Source organism: Anguilla anguilla, chromosome 19, assembly GCF_013347855.1.
Source record: "Anguilla anguilla isolate fAngAng1 chromosome 19, fAngAng1.pri, whole genome shotgun sequence".
In the NCBI taxonomy this organism is placed as follows: Eukaryota; Metazoa; Chordata; class Actinopteri; order Anguilliformes; family Anguillidae; genus Anguilla; species Anguilla anguilla.
In genome coordinates, this window is record NC_049219.1 from 12,214,833 (window position 1) to 12,234,830 (window position 19,998).

Below are 19,998 nucleotides of genomic sequence, written 5' to 3' on the forward strand. Positions count from 1 at the left end.
CTGCAGAACACAATTCCTCGCTTTGCCCAAGACAGCATTAGCTCAGGCGGGAAGCAGCAGCACCCGGATGTTCATCCCAGTGGGTACAAAATTGCCCTCTGCAGTGCAAAAAAAAAAGCGCGAGTGGAGTTAATTGCATCGGTTCATATCCAGTTTAAACATTAGATACCTAAACTCATTGCCCGCTTTGTTGCGTTTTCGTTGTTTTAATCACGCTCGGTGGACGTCGTCTGACACCAGGCTGTATGCACCAGGCCCATGAAGCAGACTGCAGGCTTGGAGCCGCGGTCTGCAGGAGCCTCCGGGGCTCACTGGAATCATCATCATTAGTACTGGCTGAGCGCGAGCGCTCCCTAAACAGCCTCAGGTGCACACGCGCCTGCACGACGAGCCCAGGGTGGAAGTTTGTAACGAGGTGATTTGCCTTCTGCCGGGTTGTTATTGTAGAGGCACAGGTACAGTTACATGCAGTCTAATTTGCCATCTGGGGCTGTGGGCTCAGAACAGAGCAGCGGGGATTGCTGCACGGTGTAAAATGCTCTTTTTCGTTTCTATTTTTTTGACATTAGAGGCATTTTCTGACACACACTTTGCTCTGAGTACAGACAAGGTCTTGGGATTGCCTGTTTTATTTATGAACCTATGTGCAAATGCAAAGTAAAGTGCTTTGCTTGGCCAAACCAGTTTGCACTGTGCAGGCAGCTCTAAGCAGGCTGCTTCAGGCAATTGTCACGACTGTCCTAACTTCTTTTCCTCTTTATCAGAGAACAGCCGCAGTTTCGCATTAAAGACAGACGGGATTATGTTCCATCAGGGTGCAGAACTCTGCATGCTCTTCTTCTGTCAAAAGGCAGGTTACACTGGGTGAAAGACTGTGCTGAGCGAGTCCGCTCTTTAAGTGACTGTCGGAGCCGGTTTCTCTCCCTGTCTTTGTGTAGGCAGAGATCAGGGCGCTTCAGTGAGCGTGAGCGTTCCCTGGAGAGCCACGGGGGGAAGGCCGCAACCAGAACCAGAACCAGAACCAGAACCAGAACCGGCGATCGCACTCCGGCACGGCTCGCTTCCCCTGAAGGCCACTGCGATAAAACGCTAATGCTAAATGCTAATAAAGACCTGCCGTAATCTCTCTCTGTCTCTAGAGCACCTTGGGGGGGATGACTCCCCCCCCCCGCCATGGTCTTCCACAACAGAAAAAGAAAACACACTCTTTCACTTATTCGGTCATTTTCCTCGCCGTGTGGTCCAGCGAGCACCTCCACGTGTCCCTGCTACGCTAAACTGCACGAGCGTGCGGCCAAAGCGGCCATATTTCCCCCGGGTCATCAGGTCGTCTAAATCCGCAAGAATCCGGCGGAAACGCGAGCAGAAGGCGGCGGGGGGAGAACAGAAGTCTCAGATGGTCTCTGAGTCATCGCTCGGAGATCAGACGTTCTCCAGAGAGCCTCGGGCGGGAAGAGATTTCACCCGCAGATCGGCGGGTGCCGCGCAGCTCCAGGGGGGTACGCGGAGCACCGCAGGCAGGGCACCGCGCCGGGAGGCCCTGAAATGGCGGGAGAGCCACCGAGAGCCACAGAGAGCCACAGAGAGTCACAGAGAGCCGCAGAGAGCCACAGAGAGCCACAGAGAGTCACAGAGAGCCACAGAGAGCCACAGAGAGTCACAGAGAGCCACAGAGTCACAGAGAGTCACAGAGAGTCACAGAGAGTCACAGAGAGCCACAGAGTCACAGAGAGTCACAGAGAGCCACAGAGAGTCACAGAGAGTCACAGAGTCACAGAGAGTCACAGAGAGCCACAGAGAGCCACAGAGAGCCACAGAGAGCCACAGAGAGTCACAGAGAGCCACAGAGTCACAGAGAGTCACAGAGAGTCACAGAGAGTCACAGAGAGCCACAGAGTCACAGAGAGTCACAGAGAGCCACAGAGAGTCACAGAGAGTCACAGAGTCACAGAGAGTCACAGAGAGCCACAGAGAGCCACAGAGAGTCACAGAGAGCCACAGAGAGCCACAGAGAGCCACAGAGAGTCACAGAGAGTCACAGAGAGCCACAGAGAGCCACAGAGAGTCACAGAGAGCCACAGAGAGTCACAGAGAGCCACAGAGACCCACAGAGAGTCACAGAGAGCCACAGAGAGCCCAGAGAGTCACAGAGAGTCACAGAGAGTCACAGAGAGCCACAGAGAGTCACAGAGAGCCACAGAGAGCCACAGAGAGTCACAGAGAGCCACAGAGAGCCACAGAGAGCCACAGAGAGTCACAGAGAGCCACAGAGAGCCACAGAGAGTCACAGAGAGCCACAGAGAGTCACAGAGAGCCACAGAGACCCACAGAGAGTCACAGAGAGCCACAGAGAGCCCAGAGAGTCACAGAGAGTCACAGAGAGACACAGAGAGTCACAGAGAGCCACAGAGAGTCACAGAGAGACACAGAGAGTCACAGAGAGCCACAGAGAGTCACAGAGAGTCACAGAGAGCCACAGAGAGCCACAGAGAGACACAGAGAGTCACAGAGAGACACAGAGAGTCACAGAGAGACACAGAGACCCTTGCATATTCGAACAGCAAAGAAAGCACGGTCCTCCATCGCACTCGACGCGTGACGGGCTGCGTGTCTCAGTTTCACACCTACTTGCGCTCTGACAGGCTTGAAACACACGCTGACATCACTGGCGCTTCCCAGTGAGCCTGTTTCTGTTATCACAGCCTCCTAATCACCAGTGAGCCACCGCCTATATCGGTAGTTCAGTCCTTCACATAGTGCCTGCTGATGCCTCCCACGGAAAGTAGGTCCACTAAACACAGAACCTCCGGCTGTCATGCACTGACATGTTTGGTTACTCCTTGAGGCATTGCTTTTAACATTACCCTCTGTTACAAACTAGTGAGGAGGGTGAGGTCTGGGACTGTGGGAAATGGTAATATCGCCCCTGACAGTTCCAAAAGAAAATTCTATGTACTGTGCTCAAGGAGGGTTTTTTGTGACGGGTTCCTGAAAACATAGCTTTCCCTGGTGTAAATGGAGACTAATATAGAGAATGGTTTGTTAGGCAAAATTAGTTCAATTAACAGTGCAGTTATACAAAATGGCCACACGATGGCGACAAAAGACACACATGCGATTAGTGGCGAGAATAAAACCACACAGAGCAAAACCATAGTTGGTAAGAGTCCTCGCCTAGAATCAAAATAGGTTCATTAAAGTCAACTAGAAGTTCACGAGCTGACAGCTAACATTTTGTGTCGATTTGTTGCTATAACCAATCAATTGAACTCTTCAAATGCCATGAAACCAGCATCGCTATTCACCTTCCTCACAAAGAACTCATTTGCATCAAGGACCCATAAAGTGTTCTATTATTGCCCCGGGGTAAACTGTACCTACGCAATTTCGCAATTTGGTTATTGTTTGAAGACTGTAATGTATAAACTGTTAAATTGGGTTATTATTATTATTATTATTATTATTATTATTAATAATAATAATAATAATAATAATAATAATAATAATAATAGTTTCCTTAAAGGACGGGGAGGGGGAAAGGGCCACCATTCCAATGGAGGTCAAACAGGAAGAATTAAAGAAACTGATGGATTCTTTACTGAGTGTGAAGAAGAATGTTTCTAGGTTTTTCCACGTCTGTTTGGCATTTTAAACTGTGAGAACATGAACGCCCCCGTTTTGCTAAAACCAAACGTCCATTGGGCACTGTGTGTACACCATGGATTGCGAACGCGGAACACAGTACTTAATGTTCAGAGAAATAATGGGTGGGCTGTTCCTCTGCACGGGACAAATGATACCTCTGCGATAAATCCCTCCCGCAGCCGCGCTCTGCGTCGCGAGTTTAGTCTGGTTTGGCAACAGACCCCACCACGTTCTACGACCATTATTAACGGAGGGAGAGAGGTAGACGAGAGCTAAAGAAAGATAAGGAGCCCTACACGACCGACTGGGAATGCTTGACCATGCATGTTGAGTGTGCGCGAGACAGAACGACGTTAAATGCTCGAACGTTGCGACTGCTGAAGGTGTGGAGTTGCATTAACGATTTTAGTAGGCCTACGGATTTTGACCACAAAGGCACTTCGTTTGTTTCATGCGTTTCCAAGCGATGGTAGTAGACTGTCGGGGTGGTGTTGGTGGAAGCTGTCCCCGCGTTTACGGCACAGGTTGAGAATGCAAGTCTGGATGTAGCTGATTGGAGTAACAGAGTTGGTGATCAGAGTGTGGAGAGGGAGGAGGGGAGATTCTGAAGTGGGTTTTCTATGTGTGACTCTCCAGCGGCCATGTTAACCAAGAAACCCTGCGCTGCTGTCTACCCAACTGGTAAGAAACTGAGAGACAGGGGCAACGTAAATCCTTTCGGGTGCATTTTTCTAAGCTGTTCTATATCTCGATTCTAGGGTATACTGGGAGGTGCTAGCTAGCTACACGAGCTACTTATCTCGGCTTTACTCTATATCGTGCATGCAGCGTTGGTTAATCCAGTATTTTTCCTTCTAGTGTGAGCTAGTTATATACTGTTGCAAACTGGGATTTTGGTATGGTATCCTAGCTTGCAACATACATTCTTGTATGGGTGGTTTATAATTTCCCTTTATGCGCAAAAGTATTTCTTGGAAATGTAGGTGCAGTGACCTGAAATGTTCCCATTAAGCGCTTTTGTAAACCAGACATTTCTGTTTTGCAAGATCGATGGAATTTAAAGGCGTTTCAGTATAGCCTACTGGTTATGTCCCTGGTAAACTAAAATGAGTTTACATGAGAAGCAGTCTTGTTATTTCTGAGTTCGATTTAGCAGGCTACAATGTTAAAATGGCTCAACTGGGCATGGAACCCGTTTTATCGGTGCATGGAACCCGTTTTATCGGTTCCATATTTGGCTGGATTAGTCAGTCATCTCGTCCAAATTAATGGCAACATGAGGATTGGAGATAGTATTGCTGTTACTAATTTACTTGGATTTACACCTAAAACGCCTTTCTAAGAATAAGATAATATGTGATGCTAATGCCAGATGTATGTTGCAAGCTTATCTATAACCATAGTGAATAGTAAATATCATATAGCTGCGTTAGCATGTCAACAGTATAACTGAATTTCTTGATCTTTTCATAGGCAAGGGGGGTGAAGTGGTTTGCCAGGTACAGTCTTCCCCCGGAATCGGAATTGGGGGTCTACGGGCCGGAGCAGGGACCGACCCGACATCACCCGTCACATTACCACCCCTCAGGAACACCAACTCACTAACGGTATGAAGTACATTAAAAGCCTGTAACATTACAAGCGAATGTTACATGTAGGCTATAGGAGAATTACGATTTATTCCACTGGAGTTAAACATTTCATCCTTTTAGGGAATGCTGCATCTTTTGGGCCATCACATAAAAGCAGATTAAATGTCGTTTTCATTTTAAAGTAACACCAGACTTGAAAGGGGGGTGCATGTGCATTTTGGATTCAGTTTACAGAGGCTAAGTGTAAACGTTACTTTATCGCCTCATAATTAAACGAGTGTACGTGCACCAAGCGACCTCTTTGTTTCGTTGTCGTTGTTGTTACCTAGCTGTCCTAGCTAATAATGTGCTTGGAGACAAATTGTCACCGCTATTGTCACGTGAGGCCTATAGATTAGCCAGAAATGCTGTACTGCTGTAGAGAGGATTGTCAACCAGTTACACGCATTATGAATATGACAGCATTCCATTGTTTCCAAAGCAACATGCATTAATCTATATCACTAGGTTTTTCGCTTCATAACGTAGGCTAAACAGCGTCTATTTGCAATCCAGGCTATGTAACGTCTGCTAAACATAATCTGTCATTGCACTGGTAAGACTAGTTAGGCTAAATGTGCAGTAATCTACTTGCCATTGACTACCGAAAATACCGTGGAGATTTCTGTTCTTTCAATTTCGCTGTGTAATGAATTCGACATATATAAAGAAAATCAGGATTTGGATTATCTGCGAGGTGATCCACGAAGGAAAGGCAGCAGGCCCAGGTTAATGTATTGTGTTGGTAGGCTGACATGAATGGGGGATGGGTGAACTGAGCCCACCGAGCAATGAGCAATCTAATGCGCACGCAGTCCTCCTGTCATTGACGTTAAGAATGGCTTATTTATGGTAAAATTAGAGAGTAGTAAATGGCGTGCATGTAATCGTAAACTAGATGTAATGTATCTTTGGTGTATTGCCGTAAGTACTAGTGCTTCTGTAAACAGTTTAAATGATCGGAAATGTAAGTGCTAATTGTTTTTTTTACTATACCTTTATCGACTTCCTTTGCCGTTCTAAATATTTTGGATTTGTTCTGGTGTTGTACTAAATATTATGTTGGTGTTATATTAAACATGATGATAGCACCAATGAAGGTTCCACCAAATAGATAGGTTTAGCTGTTTACTCACCCATGCAATCTCACTCTCTGATCTTAGTAAGTACACGTGAAGCTTACCTATCGCAGACGCGTCAACATTTATGCACGGCGTGTTTAAATTTATCAGTTTGTTCGGTGTGTTTGAACATTAACTGGCACCTCTCTCGAAGTCGATAAAATCAGTCTAGTTTGTGGAAAGGGGAGTGCTGTTTACACACCCGAATGTCGCCATTCAAATGAAAAGGATGCTTGTTCACTGTACATACACCATCAAGTTTTTAAATAATTCAGACTTAAAATAACCAATTAATTCAATTGAATTTATTTCCTGCCGTTGATTTCTCAAAATTGAAAATCAGTCACAGGCCCATGCTTGAGTGAAGCATTCATTCGGTAATACTCGTGTAGGGTGTTAGAATGAGTTGTCTGTGCCAGGGCACATGAAATGGACCAGCTTAAAGTATGACATCACATCACCCACCACCACCCCTCTCTACTGTACATTATATATACAGCTAAGCTGACTAGGCCTCAGGTGTTTTTCTGCCAATGAAATTGATTACCGAAAATGCAGAGCACAAATAACGAATATAAGCAGGAGTCTCCAGGGCTTCCCAGTACATTTTTCCGCAAGTTAATTTGTATTGCACGCCATTTCTCCTGGCCGAATGTAATCTCTCAGCATCGCATCCTATTGATTTTTCGGTCTTTGTCGGAGGCTGAGAGCTTTTCGGAGGAAGTGAGGTCCCTTCGAATGAAACGGAAGGAAATTGTGCGAAGTAGACATTGTGTTTTTACACAGTCAAGAGTTCAGACGTGCAACAAATCGAGCTTAATGTGACGATGCAGTGGTATGATGGTCTCCACTTTCACTTTGTTTACATATTAATTAATGACTCTTTGGCATTTGATAAATATTGCTTAGCCCAATCAATGTGAATCATAAGTGCAGTTAAGTATGTCCGGTGTGCTTTTTCCCCAATCACCCTGAATTGGTCCTAATCGTACAATTTTAACACCATGTAATCAAAAGTGCAGGAACAAAAGGATATCAAATGGCCAGTATTTGGCTTTGTTTCCTGCTTTAATAATCTCTGTCTGGAATGATTTGAAAGCAAATAACGGTCAGAACGCATTCACGCCTTCACTGAATGCTTTTATGTCATTGCCCCATAATGACAAGCGCAGGGGAAAATTCCAGCCATTAAAGTGTTTTAAATTTAGGTTTCCCAGTGCCCTTCAGTCTCCAACAAAAGCAGCGAACTCCTGACCGGAGCATATGTTGGTGGCAAGGTCAGGCCTAGTGGAAAAAACTGTGGGCTAATTCAGCCTCTGAGCACAGCTGTCAGCTCAGGTGTCGCAGCTGGAGAGAGAGAGAGAGAGAGAGAGAGAGAGACAGAGAGAGAGAGAGAGAGGACCGTCAAGGTGTACGAGAGGTGGCCTCGTCTCGTTGCCCCTTTCGGTCGTTCTGGGGTCTGTTCCAGACGGCCGTGGTGTCCGTTCGTTGCCATGGGGACCGGTTTGGGGGCGGGGGGGGGGGGGGGGGTTTACACAGAAAATATTACACTCTGCCCTGTGCCTTGCCACCGTTTCCTTGTGCTAGTCCGTTCGTCTGCGGTCCTCGATCCGCTGTCCTCGGTTAACCTCGGTCCTGGTTTATCGGAACGTTGCCTTGAATGGCGCGAGCCTCGCGCGTGCGGCGGCGGCGGCGGCTAAGGAAGCTGTCTGAGGAGAAGCGAAACCGGGGCTGGTTGCGAGAGAGAGACTCGGAGGCGTTTGCCCGCGCACGCTGCACCCCGGCGGCCACGGGACGAAGCAGCGCAAGGTGTTTTAGAACGATAGTCCACCCCCACGCCCCCCCCCAGAGCGCAGGCCGGAGTCTTTGTTCAGCTCTGGCGGTGTCCAGTCCGGCTGTTTGCCAGAGACCTCCTTTCCTCAGACTCAAACCTTAGTCACATTTGATTGGTGGAGTTCGGGACCAAAGCGGCCTTTTCATTCCAGCCTGATTTGCACCCAGCGCTCAGGCCGGCCCCTCAAAGACCAGGGCACGCGTTTCCTCACAATGGCAGGAAGCGCGTGTTTGTTGTTCCTCTGCTGCGCGTTCAGGTGCGCGTCCTCCATTTTGGCTCGCTGCTTTACATCCTCAGGCGTGCAAGCGCTTCGCTTTCGATTGGAATCCAAAAAAGTAAATCGCGCGCGGGCTGCGGCGGTAGCGGACGATCCGGCCATTGTTTGCTGGGTGCGTCGGATGCGTCTCTGAGCAGCCCCCTCCCCTCTTCGCTGTCAGAGAGTGTGGAAACCCGCACCGGGTGACATGCTTCGCATTGTGTGGCTGGGTGGTTTATGACCTTGCTGCTTAAATAGGAGCAGTAGCGGGCGCACTGTATTGGGGAGGGTGTGCTTGGTGGGGTGGGGGGCGGTCACTGCATTTATGACTAGGACAGAATGGATCTGAGGCCTTCTGTGAAACCGGCCCCTGAAAGCCTGAACAGAGAGGGAGCCATTACGTGCCTGTTGCCTTCCGGTCAGCTGAGCGAACCCGGCTCTGAGCAGCGAGAGCTGGGGCGCTAACGCTAACGTACCGGCTGGACGTCGGCCCCGCCGAAGGTTCAAAATAGACGCGATGTACGCAGCGCCGCGAACGAGCGTGCCAACGAGAAGAATGGAGCAGCAGCGCGACAGCGGCGTCCGCAGGGCCCGCCGCAGCAGGTTGCCGGGGGTTTCAAACCCCCTCGTTTTCGAGTACGGTGATTAGAATGAGGAAAGGGTTGTGCCACCGGCTGAAGCAACAGGATGTTTCAGTGAAAACAAGACGCGGAGGCAATCGCCGCCATCGGGGAAACCCGAGCTTCGGACAGGAAATAGGACGTTCGGGAAAGCAGGAAATGCAAGTTTCGCGTTCTGTAAACACGAAAAAAACCTAGTCTGCAACTTCCACAGCTTGCACTGGCACTGGTTTCAAGCAGAAAAGGCAGACCTTTTCCAAACCGTTACCATAAAACTCTCAGCGCGCGTTGCATAACGCGGAGTAGAATCGGGCTCTTGGGAAACGCATGCCACAGATGCCAGGGTCACTTTTAGAACTAACACACGGCAAACGCAGAGCACAGATGCACGTATAGAAGCTGGGGGAGCGCTGTTCTTTTCCGATCGCTGCAGAAACATAAATAACCGTACTGTACAATTAAAATGTCTCAGAAAAAATAACTTGAGTTCTGTGGCCCAGGGATGGTTGTACACTGAAAAAAAGTCGATCCGAACAAGCGCTTTAGTTTTATATTTAAACTTCCAAGTCTTATTTCGAATAGTTTTTGGCTAAATAAGGCAAAAAGCCTGCCAATAGGGTGCGTGTTTGACTCATTTCAGGATTTGTCAAAGGGGTCAGGACAATTTCACTTGTCAAGCAAAAAATAACTTAAAACGAGCTGATGTTTTCTATTTGAGAGAAAAGAACTCTCTCAAGAAGTCTCATAATAAGACTGAAACACTTAAGACAGACTTTTTTTTTTGTTGCAGTCTGCATAGATTGTTTTTGCCAGCAGCCGGCTCTGACAATTAAGTTTTTGTCTGCGGTTCAGAATGACAGGCCTTAGAAATGTTGCACCACCCGGTGCAGTGTTGCAAGTCTGAATGAATTTTTATTAAAGCTTGGTAATATTGCTTGCTGTGTGCCCAGTCTGCGTTTTTTTGCCACAGATCTTTGGAAAGGCTGTTCTAACAGCAGTTTCTCTCTCTCTCTCTCTCTCTCTCTCTCAAGGCCGGAGGCAATAAGCACACAATGAACGAGCACCTGCACACGGGGAGCCACCCGCAGATCCACGTCCAGCAGCTCTTCGAGGAGAACAGCAACAAACGGACAGTGCTGACCACTCAGCCCAACGGCCTGACGCCCGTGGGCCGCGCGGGCATCCCGCTGCCCGAGAGACCGCCGGAGAGCGGGCACTGCCGGCAGGGAAGCTCCGCCTCGCTCAAGTCCTCCGACGGCAAGCCCCGCCCCTTCCCCATGACGCCCGAGCAGGCCATGAAGCAGTACATGGCCAAGCTGACGGCGTTCGAGCACCACGAGATCTTCAACTACCCGGAGGTCTACTTCGCGGGCCCCAACGCCAAGAAGCGGCCCGGCGTGCTGGGCGGCTCCAACAACGGCGGCTACGACGACGACCAGGGCTCCTACATCCACGTGCCCCACGACCACATCGCCTACCGCTACGAGGTGCTCAAGGTCATCGGCAAGGGCAGCTTCGGCCAGGTGGTGAAGGCCTACGACCACAAGACGCACCAGCACGTGGCGCTGAAGATGGTGCGCAACGAGAAGCGCTTCCACCGGCAGGCCGCGGAGGAGATCCGCATCCTGGAGCACCTGCGCAAGCAGGACAAGGACGCCGCCATGAACGTCATCCACATGCTGGAGAACTTCACATTCCGCAACCACATCTGCATGACCTTCGAGCTGCTCAGCATGAACCTCTACGAGCTCATCAAGAAGAACAAGTTCCAGGGCTTCAGCCTGCCGCTGGTGCGCAAGTTCGCCCACTCCATCCTGCAGTGCCTGGAGTCGCTGCACAAGAGCCGCATCATCCACTGCGACCTCAAGCCCGAGAACATCCTGCTCAAGCAGCAGGGCCGCAGCGGCATCAAGGTCATCGACTTCGGCTCCAGCTGCTACGAGCACCAGCGCGTCTACACCTACATCCAGTCCCGCTTCTACCGCGCGCCCGAGGTCATCCTGGGCGCCCGCTACGGCATGCCCATCGACATGTGGAGCCTGGGGTGCATCCTGGCGGAGCTGCTGACCGGGTACCCGCTCCTCCCGGGCGAGGACGAGGGGGACCAGCTGGCGTGCGTCATCGAGCTGCTGGGCATGCCGTCGCAGAAGCTGCTGGACGCGTCCAAGAGGGCCAAAAACTTTGTCAGCTCCAAGGGCTACCCCCGGTACTGCACCGTCACCACTCTGCCGGACGGGTCCACGGCGCTCACGGGGGGGCGCTCGCGCCGGGGCAAGCTTCGGGGCCCGCCGGGGAGCAAGGAGTGGGTGACGGCCCTCAAGGGCTGCGACGACCCCCTCTTCCTGGACTTCCTCAAGCAGTGTCTGGAGTGGGACCCGGCCCTGCGCATGACCCCCAGCCAGGCCCTCCGCCACCCCTGGCTCCGGAGGCGGCTGCCCAAGCCCCCGGCCGGGGAGAAGACCTCCGTCAAGCGCCTCACGGAGGGCTCTGGTGCTATAACGTCCATTTCCAAATTACCTCCGACGGGCTCAGCCGCCAAGCTGAGGACTAACTTGGCGCAGATGACGGACGCCAATGGGAATATCCAACAGAGGACAGTGTTGCCAAAATTAGTCAGCTGAACCCGGATGTGTGTCCTGTCCCGTAATTTATTGTTTTTAGAAGGCTGAATGAAATAATAGGTTCATTGACCCCCCCCCCCCCACCCCCCCGTACCTGAACATTACTGAAGTTACAAGTGTGAAGGATTTTGTTTTTTTCTGTAATACATAATCACTACATGATTTTTGGCTTTGTAGCACCTTTGACAATATTTAAAAACAAATTTTTTTTTTAGAAATGGCAGAATAAGGGAACTATGCTTTTAGGTTTTCCAACTGTATGCAATTTTGCGGGTCACCAACATTCATGCAGTTTGGCGCAACGCATTATGAAGCCCGTGCAGAATTAAGACCACACGTCACGTCGGTGAAAAGCATAAAATGGAGTGGCTGGCCACAATGGAATGAGCTTGGTGTCCACTGCTTAATGGAATTGAGGGGTTTTTATCTTTGCATATCCTGTGAGTGATATCATGTCAATGAGGTTGAAAATGGATTTTAAACAGCGTTTATTTTAGGGCTTGGTGCAAACCGTTGCATATTCATAGCTGCCTGTTGTGGAAGATTCTAGTGCCTCGTTGACATCAGTTGCAAGACGGCGTCGTTTAGCGTGCGGAAGAGAATCTTGACAATTCGGGGGGAAAGAAACGGGGGAGGGAAAAGACAAAAAAAGAAAGAGAAAGGCTGGGCTGGCATCAGAAGTTATCAATAGAAGGAAAAAGAGAAACATGCAAAAAAAAAAAGTATGTTTACATAACAGACAAGGTATGTGCCTAAAATTCTCTTCACATTCCTTATAGAAAGAAAGGGAAAGGGAGAGGACAAGCTTACCCTATCTCTACGGGTCACTGTCTGTGACATTGAGGATGGAGTCATGGTGTTATTGAGTAGAGGAACAGAGCAGATATTTATATATAGTATTTATACATACAATTTTGTAGTGACCTTTTCCTGATTGCCGTTTATTTGCAGGGCTGTTTTAGACACAAATCTGCTCTGTCAGAAGGAAAATAAATTGGTGCTTTTTACCTTTTTTATAAAGGTATTTATATTCTTTTTTAGAAGTATGGAACAGAATAGTTTTGAATACTGCTCCTGTTTTTTTTTAGTGGCTTACAAGCAAATGCAACATATCTACGTATATTTCAAGCATCCTGGAGTTGGATCCTGTGATGTAAGGATATTCTGCTTTGAGACGGTTGAAGTAAATGTTATGCTGGGGTGTGATGGACAACACAGCTGGAGACTGCATACAACTGCATAAAACTTGAATTTGAATTTGTTTTCGCCATGTTCGCATCCCAGAAATGGATGGAATGGGTGGAAGTAATACAGTGGAAACACGGCCCGATTTCTCTGTCCCCTTGATTCTGAATGTAACACTGCTAAATTATTTCACCAGTTGACTGTAGCATAAGTCGGATATCTTGCATTTAACGTTGTATATATAGCAATATACAAGTGGGCTTGTAAGCATTTTGGCAAGTTAAGACACTTAAGAGCATGTTCCCTTGGAAGGCCAAAAGATTGTTTCAGGTATTGTATATGAAAATGCTACTTTGACACCCCAAAATTCTTTTACACATCTTTTTTTTTTTAAACCCAGAACCTGTATAAAAGAATGACTTGGTCAGTGCATTGTATCCTGTACAGTAGTTCAATGAAGAAACAGATAGAGGAGCACCTCTGCTTTTCCTCTAAGGCACCCACTGGAGTTTTTTGTAGCATTTTGACACCTTTTTAGAAAAAAATTATAATCCGAATTGTTTTTAAAGCTTTGTAGAAAATGTATTAATTTATTTCCTACGAATGATTCTCAAAGAAGAGATAATATATAAGGACTTACACCACTGGAAAGAGTCAAGAAGACACCTGAGTGTTTTGTGTTAGTAACCATGGGGAGCGTGGTATGTGAGAAGCTAATTCAGGAGAGCATTATCTGAAGCTATAGGCTCCTCTATTATTCAGAAGGAAAGGAATCTGTCAAGTCACACTCCCCATTTGTCGGGGAGACACCTGTGAGCATGGGCGGGGCTCAGCCATCTGTGGGGAAAGACAGGGCTGTGGACCCCACCCTCTTTCTGCCTGTTGGCCCAGTGTTGCACATGCTACTTACTGGCACCGCCCTGCTAAACACCCCCCCCCTCCACCCCCCACCCGCACCCCCACCCCCACCACCAAAAAAAAAAAAAGCCAGTTGCAGACGCACACATACTGAAGTACAACAGGCTTTTTGTGTCAGCTTTTACTGTTGCTGTTATTAATTAGCTGTAGTAGTAAGGAGGAATTGTGCCCTTAGGTTTAAAACAATGTGCCTTCGGTTATCAATGCCATTCTTTTCTTACTTCACAGTACTGCCCCTCGTTTCCTAGGAGAATGACGCATTTGGCATATAGATGTGGCGTACCTCACGTACGCTTTTGAGGAAAACCCACAGATTACCCATAAAATGGCGATTAGGGGGCAGCAGCCAGACTGCTGGGATGTTTCTGTGATGGAAAAGACCACAGACTGGGTAAGCGGTGTTGAGGGGAGTACTGCAGCCACCTGGGTAACAGTGAATAAACAAAACAAAGTTAGCCGCAATGACTTGTTTCACAGGGTGTAAAGTGACTTTGTCACTGCAATATCTATCGTCTTAACATCAAACGATCAAAGAGGTAACTTTTCCTTCATTTTATGACTAGATCAAGAAAAAAAAAAAAACTTTTTAAGATTTTACCTCAGACTGTTCTGATATTCTTATTGTGATTTTTAAAGAAAAAAACCCAGGGCATTTGGTAAGTACCAAAGTGCATTCCTTTCTATGTTTTTGGTGATGAGGAAAAGTAGCCAGTGAATTTTAACTTTTGAGCTTGAGAGGCGCACAGAAGCCTCCCAGGGCCATTTTTGGCGAATGCTAGTCTTCAATCAAAAACGATAAGAAGGGCATTGAGGCCATTTTGCAGTCGGGCCGTACAGCCTATTTCTGACACTACCTGGAAGAGTTTGTGAACAATGTAGCACGGCGCTGTTGGATGTGCCTGCAGAGCAGTGTGTTCTGTCAGCCACCAGTCCACAGGGAGTCCAGGTTTAACCCAACGTACAAAAACACGCTAGCAAAGTTGCAGTAGAAGCGAGCATCTGGTAGACATTTTACCATTTTGAAAGCTTGTACCTTTTTGCTACCTTTTTTTTGTCAGAACGTTAGACCTGAATCCTGAGCTCAGCTGTTCTCTGCCATCTTCACAGTTGAGAGGCTTGAGGCCTTTTTTTTTTTTTTTTTTAAAGAAACAATTTTACTGAGTTAAACTAAGATGCTTGTATTCTGCCACAATGAAGTGTACTGTACATACGTGGAATTTGCTATGGATTTAATGTGGATGTGTACATATGTATGTAATGTTTATTTCCTGGGTGAAATGGGTGCAAATGCTGCTGAAGACACTACACAGTCGTTGTAGCGGGTTTTAAATTCAGCGTCCGGTTTTACTGATACTGTATGTATTGTACAGCTGATGGAAGTATAAACTTTTTCTAGTGATCATTTGTAAATTTATTGTTGTGGCCAGAAAATATTAATAATAAAAAAAAAGGTTTAATGTCCCATCTCTTTACAGAATACGGTGCTTGACGTGGTTTCTTTTCAGCAAGACGATACAGCGTCGACACGCTTATTTTGGCTCGGTCAAAAGACATAAGGGCCTGGAGAATTATTGTCTTCATTGTTCACTGTTGTATACAATTTAGCTGACATTTTCCCAGATGCGCCATACCGGCCTGTTGGCTGGCGGTATAATTCTTACGGCCCGGGACTTTCGGTGAAGCCGTCGCTCGCGGTTCAGCTGCAGAGTGCTGTGGTGTGTTCCCGGGCCTGGCGCACGGGGCGTGTGGAATCAGGAGCCGTCGCTCACGGTTCAGCTGCAGAGTGCTGTGGTGTGTTCCCGCGCCTGGCGCACGGGGCGTGTGGAATCAGGAGCCATCGCTCACGGTTCAGCTGCAGAGTGCTGTGGTCTGTTCCCGGGCCTGGCGCACGGGGCGTGTGGAATCAGAAACCGCATGTCCTTTTGAGACCTCGGCGGTTCCTCTCTACCTGAGCCGCCACTCGGGAGGTCCTCAGAGCTTTCTGCTCCTCTGAAGCAATCAGATTCTGCAGCCTGACCGGAGGCCCATCCGTCACGCCTGTGACAGCTTCATTAGCGGGAGCTGGATGAAGGCATCAAGGCAGTTCATTTGAACTCTTGAGTTCTGCCTGATTTTGCCCATTCAGGCAGCTGGGAATCAAATTGGTTGCTCAGTAACATGGGGGTGGGGAGCACCAATGGCCCTGGACCAGGAATATGTGCCCTTCAACCCCTGCTGCTGATTTGACATGTCACTCCTGCTGACTTAGAGTGCATTTGGGCAGCTCCTCAAATCTCAGGGTTATAGCTAGTCTTATAAAGTCTTCCCGTGTTAGTTCATTAAGCAACATTAGAGCCAACTCAGATTCGTTCTAAATAAAAGCATCTGCTAAATACCAAAAAATGTACAAGAAAAGTACAACGATTTACATTAATTCTTCAAATGTTCTTGGTTTTACCATTTTTTTAGCCAGTATTATAAGTCTCTTGCTGAGTTGTCTTGAATCACCACCACCAACTGGAACCCCACTTAAACAAGATTGTAATTTGTTGGAAGTAGTAACCTGATCGGTGGATTTTAGCAAAGTACGCCTCTGGAATCCACCACATTATCTCACACCAGTGAGTCAAACTGGTTCGGCTCATATTACCATAAGATTGTGAGCCGGACAACCAAACCCAACTGTAACCCAAATCTCAGCAATTAAAAATGAGCAGAATGAAAGATAAACCCAGCCTGAGTGAGCTCATCTATACTGGTGGGGTATGTACAGAACTGTAAGTCCAAGTGGCACATCCAGTTAAGACTGAAAACGGCACCGGTATACACCTGACCTTCAAAGCCAGACTTGGTAGCCCCTGCGCAATATAAGTGATACAGGCGATCTGGCACAACAAGCAGACTAGTGTGCAAAAAGCCAAGGGTCATCTCTGTGTGTATCAATAGCTACAGGCCTATGTCAGCTGGAACCGCTCCCTTGAAAATTCCTCTTTGTCCAATCTATAGTGCAGCACACAACATTGCAAAATGCATAACAACACTAACCATGAAGAAAGTCCAAATCAGTTAAATCTGAGTTTACCTTAAACAAATATAAAAACATTTTCATTATTCTCAATGCCGTCGGTTTTTTTTCCCCAAAAATGCTTGTGGCTCATGCCTGTGAGCTTGAGGATATCCTCTGAACCTCTTCAACAGACACCAGGGGGTTACCGAGTTTGCTGGATAACTACACTGAGTAAAACCCGCAACCCTCCCAAATGTGGAGCTTGGACTGACACAAGGAAAGCTGTTCTAAGCCAACCCAGCAATCCTGCTTTGTGAAATACACCCCAAAGGTGTATTTTCAAAGGCAAATTAGTCGCCAGTGTGCGTGGACATGGGCTGGGGTGTGCCTTGTGGATGCCGGGCACTCTCGTGCCACGCCGAATCAGGTCAGGTGAATGACGGTTATCATGGCAAGCTTGCCTGTCAGATCCCATTTGCTGGGTATGCTAGTGAATGTGACTGTGGGGGGGGGGTGGGGGGTGGAGGGGGGGGCCAGGAGGGCCTCACTGTAGACTGCAGTCTAAGCAGCCCTCTGGCAGAGTCTATGTGTCCGTGTCCCCAGAGATCACGCCAGCACACGTCTTGCAGCGACATCTCTGCCTCCAAACTGGCAGTTGTATTTTGTGGGCCCCGTCGTCTGTGATTTTCGCTGGTCGGCGGTGAAGGTGACTGACGATATTTAGGAAACGTGACAACTGGCAGTGTGCAGGGAGGCAGAAACGTTGCTGCGTGCGGTTGGGTTTCCTCCTTGCAAGACGGAAGACCTTCAGTTGAATATGTAGGATGCTTGAAGAGCTTACGTACGTTTAGCACGGTGGGCTGCCTACCCATCCGTTTGTGGTCGCGGAGGCAGGCTATGTCATGAAGCAAGACGCAGGCTGGGCCCCACGTTGCTAGTCAGTCACAGCCCACCGTCTACAAATGAGAAAATAAAACTGATTTCTGATAACTGTATACGGCCCGCGTGACCAGACTCTGTCCTGTCATACATTAGGCTGAGACTGAGACAATTTAATTCCTCCCATCATCTCATTGGCTGAGGAAAGGAAATGAACTTCTAAAACCTTCTGCGGGTAGTTAGTTAATTTCCCCTCAGATTACATAATGATGCAATACGCTTAAACGCCGCCAAATGGAAGGGGTGGAGAGAAACTGCTTTGCGATCTACTGAGCGTTTAGCGCAGAACAGCAACTGCTGTTGTCCGAGGAAATGCCTGGCTGATAATAAATGCAGTGCTGCAGCTAAGCATGAGAGTGGCGTTAAGCATGTGATGCTACATCTCTGCTGAGAAAACACTCAACTGAGAAAAGCATCACAGCTCAGCGGTTAAGAAAAACACATGCAATGCTGTGGTATTTCAAAAGTGCACTTTTTTGACAATGATTCTTTACACAGATGTATTATGAGTGCATTAAAATAAAATGGAATACATACACAAACGTACACTAGGCTATACATATTTTTATCTGACGTCATGAGATCAGTTGCAAAAACTCACACGTGCACCCATCAAGCAAACACCACATCATCTCGCGCATCAACTTATATCGTCGTGGTGTCGTCCAATGGCTGGTAATTAAGTTAAATTCTTCGTTATTTCTGTTAAACAATAGTGGAAACTTTGGACATTAATTTTATTTAACATATGTATCAGTTTCCTTAATTCGTATTTGTTAAGCTATGTCAGGTACAGCGTGATATGGACTAGAAGCTTGTTAGTTTAGAATGACAGTTGATAAATATCACTGCTTGTTTGTCAGCGTAAAGCGATTTGATCCGTTTCCTGTTGCTGCTATAAAAACCAAACATTTAACGACACACAGTTTCTTATTTTGTTTGTTGTATCGCACAGAATCGGTAAATATAAATATATATTGTTTTTAGACGTAATTTGTGGCAGGTAAATTAACCGGAAAACATTTGAAATTGTTAGCCAATCGTTCGAATTGCCATGGTTGATTAGCCTGTAAGAAACTGAAGCTCCACCACCTGAAAATCAGTTAACTCCTTTGCGTTCTTTCTAGTCTTAAGTGGCATTTTTGCAGGCAGTGGGCTGTATGCTGGGAAGCAAGATTCTCTCAAGTCAGTTGAAACTAGTGTCTGAAAAAATGGTTTGCAAACGCACAAGGTGTTTTTTTCCATTTAACATTTAATTGTTTCCCTGTTTATTTACATTGGCAGCAGGTAGTTTTAGGTGAGATGGACAGCGTTTGATACAAGGGATGCAAGATCCATATCATCATCCAACACATTCAGAGATAGTTCGTACCAGCTACGAACCGACCAGTTGACAGGTAATATTTTTACACTACAAGCTTTACAAGCCCTGAATTGCACTTGGGAAATATACCAGGGTTATGTGAATTCTAGATGATAAATTAAATGTAAAAGTCGTTTGATACAAATTCAAATGCTAAAATACAGATTAAAGTTACAAGTTGAAACACTTTTTTATTCAGAAATAAAAGTTCACAAGTTAATGGTCAACCACTTCTGCCACTGATTTCCCTCGAAGGAATGTTCGGTCCCGCCTTGCGCTGTGGGTTGTACAGTAACACTTTTGGGACAGAGGTGTGAAAGCGGAGAACGCAGTCCCAGCTGGGTGTCATATTTAGGTCCACGTGCCCCCATCACTGGCCTTTTCCTTGAAATGCTAGCATTACGCAAGCGGTACTCAGTACCGCTATGCATACTCACGGTATGGGAATGCATCAATGATAATCACTGGAGGACTTGTACCAGTTTATTCCATAATCCATGATTTATGAGAAAATGACCTCACTATATAAGTGATTCAAGAGGTTGTGGGGGGGTGTTCTGTCCCTGTATCCCAGCTAGGTAGCATCTGAATGGAGCTGAACACACCACATTGCAACAGCTTTGCTCCACCAAGTCCTCAGTTTGATTATTTTGAAGAAATTCAATTTGAGGAATGATAAGGGAGACCCTAGACCAGGGGTCCTTAATCTTATCCAGAAAGGGCCAGTGTGGGTGCGCGCATCTGATTCTACTAATCAACCGCTAGAGCTGTTGCTAAGCACCTTGATTAGCAGAATCAGGTGTGTAAGTGCTTGTTTGAAAAAAGGCCTGCACCCACACCACCCTTTATGGATAAGAGAGAGGACCCCTGTCCTAGTTC

The 19,998-nt window shown here is 47.3% G+C and overlaps 1 protein-coding gene across 1 annotated transcript; it reads left to right on the top strand.

The window, feature by feature from the left end:
* Positions 1–3,745: 3,745 nt before the first annotated feature.
* On the top strand, positions 3,746–15,308 carry dyrk2 (dual-specificity tyrosine-(Y)-phosphorylation regulated kinase 2). The gene is made up of 3 exons (XM_035402246.1): positions 3,746–4,326; positions 5,119–5,252; positions 10,139–15,308. Exons 1-3 carry the CDS (start codon positions 4,266–4,268, stop codon positions 11,726–11,728), a joined length of 1,785 nt encoding a protein of 594 aa, XP_035258137.1. The 5' UTR covers positions 3,746–4,265; the 3' UTR covers positions 11,729–15,308.
* Positions 15,309–19,998: the final 4,690 nt, after the last annotated feature.